Genomic DNA, 12,593 nt, shown 5'->3' on the forward strand with positions numbered 1-12,593 from the left:
GTTGTCATGGGTGTAGTCTTCTTATTTCTTAATTGAAAAGTCATGTCATGTTATTTGGCCCACGGTGTGGTTCGGAGAGTGCGCACTTGTTTGTCTCTTTGTGTTTGACAGTGACAACAACTCGGCTCCCATAATCATAAGTTTATACCACCTGTTCTTGGATAGTGCCCCAGGTATTGTTCTGTTTACACATTTGTCCACAGTGACAGCACGAGCTATTTAAACATGCATACTGACAATGACTGACTTCAGCAGCAGTGGTGGTCTGGGAGATTACATGAGAAGCGCCTTCAGGGAGCTGTCGTGATTTGGAACTAAACAAATCAGCTCAATTAAACTTGTGTGTGGGACTGTTGTAGACGGCGGCCAAACAAGCTAAACTCAATTCTGCTCAATTAGAATTGTATCTTTTGTAAGTTTATTGATGTGATCCTCCATAGAAGACCCAGTTTTTCATGCAACCCCTTGGTAAAAACTCACTGCACATCCCCTGTTACCGTGACCCTGAACTGGATAAGTGGAAGTAAGTCGACGAATGGATAGGTTATTGCTCTAAAACAGAGAAAAATAATTCATTAAATACCAGGATCACTGCAGATTAGCTTTTGTTTGTTCTACTAGATATACTACAGTTTTAATAAAATGTTATTTAGCCTGCATTAAACACTTTACAGACACATGCTGCATCTGCTTATTCCTGCTCTGTCCAGTCTGCTGCTGTAATAATGTGGAACTAATAAATCCCATCTTACATGAGCATGTATTTAGTAACTCTTCCCCTATGAATAGATACTGAGAAATCTACCTTTGTATTATGATTAGATGACCAGTAGTTTTATTTGTTGGTAATGACACAAAATGTGTTGACAGAAATGTATTCCCTGATGCTCTCAGAGCCTCTCCATCACTGCTTCATCCCTTCTGAATATTTCTCCATTTTCCACATTATCTAACACTTGTTAAAACCTGCGAATGGGCAAAAGCTCAATCGCTGTGAAAACACAACGACACGCACTCAGTTTAAATGACAATATGTTGTTTATTTTCTATATTTTCAAGGTTTATTATTTACAAACAAAATAAACAAAAAAAAAATCAAAAAGATTTTTTGACAAACACTGTTTGTCTGCATATTCTTGTAAGAAAGTTTACATTTATCTTTCTTTCGTCCGTATTAAGTAACCGACTGACAGTTCTTTTTACTCTAAGCCTTGGATTACATGAATGAGCTGAACAGTGATCATGTGAGTGGGGTTTAAGAGGACCGAGCAGCTCACCGTCGCTCCCGCCCCTCCTTCCACTACGCATATCATCAGTAAACATATGAAACCTGTGGTCGTCAAAACCAAATCAAAGATTTGGCTCGTCCTCTCTGGGCATTGTCAGTTCTTTTTGCATCTCTTGTTTTTTTTCTTCTCCAAACCAACAAAACAAGAAACAAAAATATACAAATATATGTGCTGGTTTGTTGAGAGTCTCTATACTGCTAATATGTAAGCTCATTAGTTTGTGTTATACATCACCATTAATGCCCATTCCAGTATGTTAGTTGCGATTGGTATAGTGAAAAAAAAGCACATAGTTGGGAAGCTCTCCCTCCAAAGGCAAGTATCAAAAACAGCACAAACCAACAGTGCCGCTGTCCATCTCGACTGTGAACTAGTTCCTATACACTATGGCGTATTCACGATTAAGCGCTCTTCGTTGTAAATAGAACATCTCCACCCAAATACCCGGAGATATTGCTCCCTCACTGCGACATCTAACCTAGCTGAAAGAATCTACATGTTGTTATTAGTAAGTCAGAAAGTGCAATTCAAAACAAAGACAATGACTTAAAATGTTTTGCTTTGGCCAGTTTCCTTCCACGCGTCGATATTCAACCCAAACGTCAGTGGTTAGCTACAAAGAAAGGTATAAAGGTGCTCAAATTTGTACAATGTCTCACTGGTGTCACTGCAAGTCTAAAGATTGCACTTCTTCTCTATTTATTTTTTTTTAAACTGTACATAAACCTCACTGAATATCTATATAGCTTGACTTAGAATGTTAGAAACACCTGCCTCTAAAAGTTCGTACCGGAAGTAAAGATACCAATTGGATAAACGGAGACATTTGGCCATCTTCATTGCTTACTCCTTTCTCGTCTAAAAACACTGAGACATAGAACACATAGAGTATAGTAAGGATGATTGCGTAGTAGTGTGCAGAAGTGCCCCGGACCACACCCCACCCCGTCCCACCCACCCCAATATGCACCAAGCTCACACTCATAACAAAGGATGGAACATGGCTATAGTTTAGGCACAAATACTTTAGAATGTCCATGTGAAAAGTCAATGCTTCTGTTCACACACAGATAACATCTAGGCAGACAGACAATGAACAAAAACATAATCTAACATTACATTTAACGTCAACATTTTTGAGATAGTATCTTTTTAAGTATTTGTGACAGCGCATGCTTTCGTGATGGGGTTGACTGTATTGGTACACTATCGGCACAACCTGTAGTGAAGAGCCATCTTTTAACATGGTTGCTGTGAGGGCTTAGTCACTTTAACCTGATGGGACACGGGTGCCATGGTGACTCTGACTCTGAGTAGAAATTCTGCATGGCCGAGACGTTTGATCAAGAAGACCGCATAAGCACGGCCGTCTTCTATAAGCAGGAAAACGACTGGTCGTCCTGAGATTTCGTGTAGATTTAAATATTCAAAATATTCCCTTTGACAGATATTAAAATATTGCTTGCTCGACCTTGCGTCCATGCCTCAAAGTCCTGGTCAGTTTAGAGTAGCTAAGCCCACATAATGGATTTACATGAGACAGAAACCTTAATGCAAACCAGCATTTCGTTTTTTCTGTCACTAACAGCGGTTTATAAACAGCTTTCAGTGTAAATGTCCTCCTGCACAACTGAGTGACTGAATACTTGATGTCTTGAAACTAAAACATAGGTACTAGAAATGTTGTGCTTCAACTGATATGACAGCAGTACAGTACAAATGTACACCAGGAGCTGGTTAGCTCAAAATCTAAATTGTGGTTTATATATAAAAGAAAAGGAAATATAATGGGTAAAAAAGGAAAAAGAAAGTCTAATTTTCACACCTAAGCCATACATGTTCATACCAGCTGTGTGGTAAATAATCCCTGGCAGTACTTTGGAGTTACGTTATAGAAAAGAAGCATTTGCTTTTAATAGGATGACACTGAAACGAAGTTGTGTATTGTAGGTAAATACTGTATACTGTATGTCCACTCGATGTTAAATCAGAAACTACGCTAGGACTAAGGGTAGTATACAGAGAGACAGAAAGAGAGAAGATAAGATTTATAAATGTCCTTCAATCAAGTAGTGCTAGCTATTGCATTAAGGTTTGTTTATCTCTCATAAATGATATCCAGGTTCCTGATAGAAGTAAGACATTGTTATGATAGAGAATGCACCACACAGTATCTGTAAATACTAGATCTACAAAACTATTTACAGGACACATATAGTTAATTTTTATGTCACAGTCTATTGCATAATGGTGATAATCTTTAGTTTATAAATACTATAAATATACACAGAAGTTTTAAGCAACATTAAGTAACATCTCAGCCATCAGAAATCAGAAATAGAAAACAATAACATCCATCCATATCTGTGCACACACTTCATTTTCCTCCAAAATAAACAAAGAAAGCAGCATTTCTAATATCTATTCCCTTTGGACCCATAACACTGCCATGGTTTGTGTGTGTGTGCGCCTCTGTGGGGATGTAGTGGTTTATCAGACTGTATTTTTCATCGCAGACAGCAACGGAATAGTTACAGTATTGTTATTTTGTTCTTAGGTGAGTTTCCAGGAAAATGGTTTGAGACCGATTGTGTGCTTGTTAAGATTATTGGTCGGCATTATTTGCATTTATTCTTCCACAGTGGTGCTAAAGCTGCTTAATAGGAGAAGATAAGTTTGCTCTTCTTTTAGTAGAAAATGAAAAAGTCATTGTGAGAGTCCACAATGCAAACAAGTTTTTAAAAAAAATCAAGAGCAAAAACAAACAAAAAAATTCAATGAAAAATAAAAAAACTTAATTTATATATATATATCTATATATATCTATAGATATAGATATATAATTTTTTACATTTCTCAGAAAGGAAGACTCATGTTTATACTACAGATTGAAATTGCCATTGCCAATGTTGTTGGTGTTTTTTTTGACATGGTCCCATGCACACAAACACACACATCCCCGTGCACACACGTGCACACACGCTTTCACATCTATATATACATATCTATATATGTATATATAGATATGATCAAAGAAAGGGCGTGTATCTGTATAATATACATTCTTAAGTTTAGGGAGACAAAATTGTCTAAAATATAATACATGGGTTATATATACAGCATTTCTATGAGGTTACTTTAGAAGAAAATTGGAGAGAAAGAAAACAATGCCAAAGTTCCTCATTTTGACCTCTTTTGTTCTAGCTCCATTAAAAATGATTTGAAACATATTTCTGTTTAAAAAAAGAGAGGGAGGGTAAAATGGGATCATAAATTTGATGCAAAACGCATTTTGTCTTGCTCAGTTTCTGTACTGCTGAGCACTGAATCTCTTCTAGATCCGGGAGAATCCCTGTGCTGGGTTGAGGATGAGGACGCTGCTGCCACTGCTGCTGCAGCTGCCGCTGCTGCAGCTGAGCGCACGGGAGGCAAGGCTCCTGACGACATCTGGCGGAATAAATTGACCCGCTGGGGCACAGTGGTGCGGATGCCACTCTGTAGATTCATTCCCTGGATCACCGCTGCTGTGGGTGGCACGATGGAGGCCAGGGAGTCTCCTGAGGTGGGATGCACTCTGGGCCCCAGAGATGTGTCATGTGGTAGTGATGGTTGGGAGGCTGATAAGTGTCGGATGTCTCGACTCAAGCTGCCTGATTGTAGAGCCTGCGTGCTCTTGTGGATGTCCCCCCGCTGAGGTGAAGGGACCTGCTGCTGCTGAGGTGACGCCTGCTGCTGCTGTTGCTGCGCTGCAGAGGATGTGGCTGCAGTTGGCGCAGCAGGCTGCTGAGCAAGCTGTTGCGTAGACAGAGATGGCTGGGGAATGGGTTGCTGGATAAGGGACAGCTGGGAGGCTGTGGGGGAGCCATACTGGAAGCTCCGGTTAGCCAAAGGGGTCTGCACAGGCGGGCTACACATGGCAGCTGTGAAGGAGCAGGGAGACATGATTGTGCCTTGCTGTAGTGGGGTCTGTGACAAATTTAGGGTGCCACTTTGAGTTTGGTAAAGCCCCTGTGCTGCAGCAGCAGCAACGGCAGCGGCTGGCATCATGCGGGCAGCGGAGGCATTAGCAATAGCTGAAGCGCTGTAGGTCAGGGGTACAGAGGACTGCTGCAGCTGAGTGGTGCCAAAAGCAGTGGAGAAGGGCGGCTGGGCTGGTGAGTTAATAATGGAATTTCCTGACATTGGTGTTGAGTTCATCCCGGTTACCGACTGCTTGCGGTCCACCATCATTACCATCTCCCTGTCCTGACGGATAATCTGCTTCAGCAGCTCGTTCTCCTGTGTGTTGAAAACCCCGGCGTTCAGATCCTTCTGGAACTTCTGCAGCAGCAACGAGTTCTTCTTCCCTGTTGGGGTGCAGTCAGGACACGTGAATACACACAGCCACGGTAAACTTTGGATAAACTATACTGCACCACAGGAATAAACAGGATACGGGTCAGTAAAGACGCAGCTTGTGGGTTTTAATCACACATTAGCTTCTTCCTTTGATCAAGGCCAATTCTTTAACAGAGGCATTTCACTGTATTCATTCCACATTCATTCATAAATGGGCTACTTTTAACCACACAAACTGCATCTTTACACATTCACTAAAGGCTGTTACAGTGAATAAACCTTTGAAAGACATTAAATGGAAATGACTGTGGGAAATATACAGTTTGAAGGGGTGAAGGACACGTAAGGAGACAAAGATTACTGAAAGTGTGACTTGATAGCACAGACTGTGAAGTGGCAGTGAAACACAGAAGAATACTGATGAGTTGTACCCACACATGACATGACTGATTTTAGATATTTTAGAAGAAAAGGGTCTAAGGCTTAATTTAAAGCCACGGTCTAGCTACATGGTCACATTGACATCAAAGCCATAACACATCACAAGGGCATTCTGCGTAACATCTATAGTGTGGAAACAAAGTCAAATAAGAAGAGAATATATCTTATTTTATACATTATGTATCATATACATAATGTATAAAATCTAACTTAATATTAATCATCTAACCACACAATGAATGGGATTCTCTTCAAGTTATATTTTATATTGACTAGTGCAAAGCAGTTTGTCTGCATATTTAAACAAAACACAGTATTCCTTTAATACTGTAAACAAACTGCTTTTAAAAAGTACTCCACTCATATGCACTATAAAGGGCATTTTGAGCCCACATGAAAGTCTTTCCTAGCATGTCACAGGTCTTGAACCGTAATAATAAAAGGCTTGGCAGATGGCTTTTTAAACACCAGCCACTTTTGTGGCTTTGGGAGTTTGAGTAAAAAGAAGAAGCTGTTGTAAATGGGCATATAAAGACATCTTCAAACGAGCCTGTCTTAGAAGGAATTGCCAAATCTAAAGACCTAATAAACATATTTACTTTGAGTGATAGTGTCCAAACGTCTTCATGGGAAGTGTTTCCTGTCATTACTACTGATCGTGACAAGCAGCAACGCATTGCCGGTAAAGAAGACAAAGTGGACTTTTAGTGTGCTCAGGGCTTTAGCCACAGTCAATCAATCATTCAGCCCTGTCCTTGACTGGCAGAAGATTTTTCCACTGAGTTCACCATTTGGCAGCATATGCTGGATGGCTTTCACCTCTCAAGGCTGCTGGTAAGTCATGCATTCAACTATAAGACAGGACTTTTGCTGCTGTAGCAGCTGAAAATAGATTGCTGTAATATTTTAATGCATTTTTCTCAGGATAAAGCCCTCAGTTTGATGTTTTTCTCCTCGACTGCAGCAATCTCTACAGGGTCGGGTAGCTAAAACAAGCACCACACACTAATTATAAGACTATCGTTAACTTACACGTCTGTTTTCATTGCATATTTAAAGGTGACAGGATTAAACTCTGTAGATTGGAAGGACAACACATGTTCATTGTTTGGTGTGCTTGTCACTCTGACAGAAACATCTGAACACACCAACAAGTTAGAGACAGGGGCAATAACTGGGTTTCAGGGAAACAGGGATTCTTCTGTATACCTCTGAAAAGAAAAGTATCTCATTATCAGTGTTTTGTGCACAGTTAAATAGAGTTAAAGTCAGGCAAACTTAGTTTACTGTACAGTATGTTTACTGCATATTGATACTATACAAGCTAAAAGCACTTACTTTCATTTAATTATATCTGTCATACAGACAGTTTCAAAAAATGGCAATATAGCATTTTGAGCTACACATATGCAGCAACATTTAGGTTATTTTGTTAGAAACAAATGATTTCCGTTCATTACGTGGGGAGCTGTTATTTTCCATGGTGCATCATGGCTACAGCACGTGAAATTCCCATACATTCATATATTTGCTTTACAGTTGATCCTATTGAATAATACAATTTGTAGGTATGCAGAATGATGAAAATTTTAACAATAAACATTTGTTGTGAGCTAACTTGGTTCAGCTGCCCAGACCAGGCTGAATCTACATTGCATCAATAGTTCGTTCAGCTTATATATTATTTACACTCTTTATTTGTACCTAAATAACTTTATTTACTTCATGTTGCACATTTACAGAATTACTGTCTCGCTTTGATCACAGAATTAAACTTACCCCAAAAAACAAATACATTGAGAGGATTGAGAGGCAGACATATTGTATAAGCTCGGCAAAACCTGACATATTGTGTATATTTTCCACTAATACTTTCCGGGCTAATAAATACAACTTGGTAGGAATCCATTTCTCCCTTTCTGTTTCAGCAAGGCACTTTGGGCATATTACTACTAGAACAGTAGCCCATTTCTAAACTTGAATAGAAAGGCTTTGGAAACAATATGCTTTAAAAAAAAAAAAAAGTAAAAGTAAAAACCACTCAGCTTTGACAAAATTAAAATAAATAATAGTAAAAATATCAGATAAGTCCCCAATTCCCACTATTTACATTCAATACACTAAACATAAAACAGCTTGATAGCCAACAAACATCAACCAATAAAAAACAAAACACAGAACACAATATAATGTTTACAGACATCATATATAATAGACAATGAAGACTGTATTAAAAAATGCATATCTTTGAAAGATAACTCCAGATGCATTCATGTTTTTACAGATAGATATCTATGTGTGAAAAAATTACTGTGTTGAGTCAATCTACAGGGAACTCATTCACTTGATGTACTTCCTGTAATGCCATTACACTGAAACCAAGAGGGCACACATGAGATAGTCCTCAATGAACAGCTAAACAGTTAGCTTCAGCTAACAGTTACAAAAATGACTTACATATGCTAGAAAAGCCTTTATTTTAGTTTTGGAAATATGGAGTTTATTATATGTCACAATTGAAATAAGAAAAAATACAGATTTTGCTGTACCAGTTCACTTTTTTTTCTCTTTACTAATTATAATTTGTTTTGTTATATCTATAAGAAACCAAATTTTGCCTATAAAATGTTAAATAATAAAATGTGCATACTACAAACTATATATTCTAGCAGACTTTGGTGGTCAGCAGCAGCTCAAATATCAAATGACAAAAGCTAAGAAAGGGTCTACAGCTAACATTCTATGAATTTTATGTTAGTGGGATTTGGCCTTTTACAGCGACTGAAAACTAGTATAAAATTTATTGTCTTATACCCGGTCTTTTAGCCTGACGTCATTAGCCGTTTCCAGGTCCAAACTCCGCTTTAGGTCCCAAAGTCAAAGGAACACCGTGGCATCACTGAGAGTTAAAAACTGTCTAAATTCTTTTATCTGAAATAAAATGATCAGTGTGGCTGCTCTACCAGGTGTAACAATTAAGTTTAACATCCAGACATCCATGAAAACAGAATTTATGACATTTAATGGAGTTAGAAGTTAGCGGGAAGTTAGCTCGCTAGTTTCCACGTAAACATAATATACTATGTTTTGACTGAGGGATTTCTGAAAAATTCAAATGTACAGCTCTGCTATCACTTCCGAAATAAATGAAGACATGAAACTAAATATTACTGATGTTTGTGGGGTTACTGAAGTTGGGCTAGCTGGTATATAATGATGTGCTATGTGATGGCTAGCTGCACAGCTGTGGTTAGCATAATATAAACATATTAGCACAATGAAGCTGGAGAATGGAGAACAACTGAGATAACTGACCCACAATACAAGGTTAGTGATTAATTTACTGCTGCATGGGCAGGTTTTAAAAAGCGAGCTTTAAAATGAACAGTGATAATAAAAACCAAGAGGCCGGCAGTGATCACTGCCTTTTTTAGGGGCTTGTTCAGATTAAAGAGAACAAGATACAAAGCATCAAAACATGTTAAAAACACAACAGCCTTAATAAACGCAGAGTAGTCTGGACCCGGAAACAGGGTTCACACATCATCACTTAAAGACCGGATAGACATTTCAAGTGTTTACAAAAGTTGATGACATGTTTTGTGGGCGGAGCCCAAGTGGTGGCAAGAAGTGGCAGCTGTTGTTAGCATTGTCACTAGTTAAGCTAATTTTTTACGCTAGGATATAAATCTTTCTCCAGTTATTTTAATCATTTGCCAAGCCAGAGGCAGGGGAATGCAGAATTCCTGCAGAAAATGTGGACCAACAAATCCAATACCAACATACAGACAGAAACTGCAGTTGCAAGATTAGTATTCATTATTTTTCGGTACAAGTGCAAGGCTCATTGTAAATTTTGGTTGTTGTTACTAGCTACCACCCGGATGTATTTAAAAATGTCATGCATAACTTTAAGGTTATACACAAATGGATTGCATTACTATGTTATATTACATACTTATATTTACAGGCCTGAATATTGGTCAAAGAAGACTGTAAAGTGGCTTAATGGATTTACAACAGGACCATTGTGGACTATTTCGCAGCTGCCCTCTGTGAAAAAGAAACGTCTTTGATTTTAGAAAGTAACATGTTTTAAAGTTTAAGCCAAAAGATAACACTGACTTTCTTATGATCAGTGTCAGTTTTGAAAATTATTAAAAACCCACATACTTCAAGCCAGACAATCAGAAACAAATCTTTTCTGTCGATGATATATGAATAAATAATGAAATGGGATCTCGGCATGTAACAAAGATTGTATGTGCCATTGCATTAGTAAAGGTTTTACTAATCGGCAGACATGATTTCATTTGTGAATACACTTTGAACGAAGCATTCAAAGATTTATTAAAAATGTCTGAGCTGAGTTAATAATCCAGTTGATTATTCTGCGAAAAATCTGTTGCAAATCAAAGATGACATGTAACGCTGAATATGATATCTTTTGTTTCCTTGATTGTCTTATTTACTGACATTGACATGATGCGTTTCATCAAAAGGTTTTCAGCTTTAGTGTGGGTGAATTGAGTTATGTGTCACTGATGCTGGAGTTAAACAGTCAATGTGACTTTGAGTAAAAGTTCTTGGAGGATGAATTTGAGACTGGATCCATTTAGCAAGCTTTAATAGGTCAGTTTGCTCCTGTTCGAATACTGGAATTGGAATAAAGTGTTTACCTGTTGCCTACTCGTCGGCCAGGACACTCTTGAAAACGAGATGAGCTCGTCTCAAGACGGACTCCTGGTCAAATAATTTTTAGATAGATAAAAGATAATGTCAAATGTACAACACGTTATTGGTTTCAAAGCATGGTTACTTCTTTTTCTTTCCTTTTTAGAGCAAGACAGGCATGTAACCAAATGCAGTTCAGATATAGAAACGATACAACCAGCACAGATCATGACAAAGTGTCTTCCCTCGTATGAGACAAAACCCCCTTCATGGCTAGTCTGAAAGGATGGATCGAATCTATATCACTCTGAGAGGTGTCAGTCAGAGTGGTTAACTTTGAGTTTCCAACATTTAGTTATTGGTAGTTATTATAAAAAGGGCAAATGTAAATTAGGCCTTATTGAGGTCAAAGGGCACTCAGTATGTCGTGAAAGCCTCAGCAATGCAAAATTAACACATTTTATCAAAGAAGACTGTAAGACTTTTGAAAAAATATGGTAGTCAAAATAACACAACTTTGTCTCCTGCAAATTATGCTCATATACAACTGAATCACAATTGGTTATTAGTGCTTTATTGCAGGGAGCAGGGTAATGTAAAGTCTTTCTGTTGAGGGCTGACTGGATAGAAATACAGCCCCTTGTCTGATGTAAAATCCATAAACATAACATTACCTAAAGTGCTCAAGATAACACACAACCCCCTAACTAACACCATACCTCAAAGGCTGCTCAGCAACCATCCTCACATTTCAGTCTCTGTTCTGTTCTCCACTGTTGCTTTTATTTACAGAGCTAACATTCTTGTCGTATTAATTTTTTTTCATAAAGCAGCTTGTGTTTATGTACACTGGGTAATTTCTCTTTTTCTTAATCAAACTGAATACCTAGAATCGCGTAATTCTATTGGTATTGGTGCCAGCTACTAAATTTCTGGTACTGTGATATCCATAGTATGGGGGTGCAGTGCTTTCAAGTTCACAGTCACATCTACGTCTTGCTTGTGATCTCTAAGTTTAACTAACTACAAATGGAAAAAAACAAAATGCTAAACTCAAAACTTCAAAACGATAGTCGATCTTCTTTTTGACACACGTGTGTTGTGTGTTTTGTCAGGAATTTTAGAATAATCCAGTCATCAGTCAACATTACCCCCTCTGCCCACCCACCAGCTTATAGTTGAATATGAACATAATTCTGAGGAGCACGTGCCATGACGATGAGATACATCACTTGTTGGAGTTTGATTGATTTCAACACTACGGGATTCCAATTTTGAGTCAACATTTGGGTTACAAAGCAATTTGCAATTATTAATGTGCCTGTCTCAGGCAAAACTAAACCACAGATAGAAAGACATGACAAGGAAAAAACAGCAATATCTGACAGAAATGTAGTTACTGCAAAACTAACATGAGACAACACAGGAAAACTGTGAAGTTGCAAATTCAAGAATTTTTATTTAGTTACTTTTTCCCCCTGTTTTTAGGTGAAACTGTTTCCACGTTAAACAAATCACTAACAACATTACGGCCTCTTTTAGTAATCGATCCACAGACATAAAAAAATTGGACAAGACAAGAAGGTGGCTTTATTAGTAGAGCCAGTAGAGATACAGAGTGAGAGGATTTGGCTTTTTTTTGTTTTTTTTGCATATGTGGTACAATAAAAGCAAAGAAGCAGTGTTGCTTCAAAAAGGTAAAACATTTAACAGTCTTCATATGGGGAACATCGCCCAGGTTTTTTTTGACAAATAGGCTGCACCTGATTAATTAACTTAATAAACCACCTTCTTTTCAGAGCAGTCATTTAGACACACCATAGTATTCAAATACAGGTGTTTCTAGTGACA

General features: G+C 38.1%; 1 protein-coding gene across 1 annotated transcript in view; it reads right to left on the bottom strand.

Moving 5' to 3' along the window:
* Positions 1-1,019: 1,019 nt before the first annotated feature.
* hcn1 (hyperpolarization activated cyclic nucleotide-gated potassium channel 1) overlaps positions 1,020-12,593 on the bottom strand; it is a 71,121-nt gene continuing 59,547 nt past the window's right edge. The window contains exon 8 of the mRNA XM_085279857.1: positions 1,020-5,635. Coding sequence (XP_085135983.1) covers positions 4,557-5,635 — 1,079 coding nt within the window. The 3' untranslated portion in view covers positions 1,020-4,556. The remainder of the gene's footprint in view (positions 5,636-12,593) is intronic.

The sequence above is a fragment of the Mchenga conophoros genome, linkage group LG7 (assembly GCF_057382185.1).
Source record: "Mchenga conophoros isolate Kocher_MC1m ecotype Shallow Benthic linkage group LG7, M_conophoros_male_GT1.1, whole genome shotgun sequence".
Lineage (NCBI taxonomy): Eukaryota > Metazoa > Chordata > Actinopteri > Cichliformes > Cichlidae > Mchenga > Mchenga conophoros.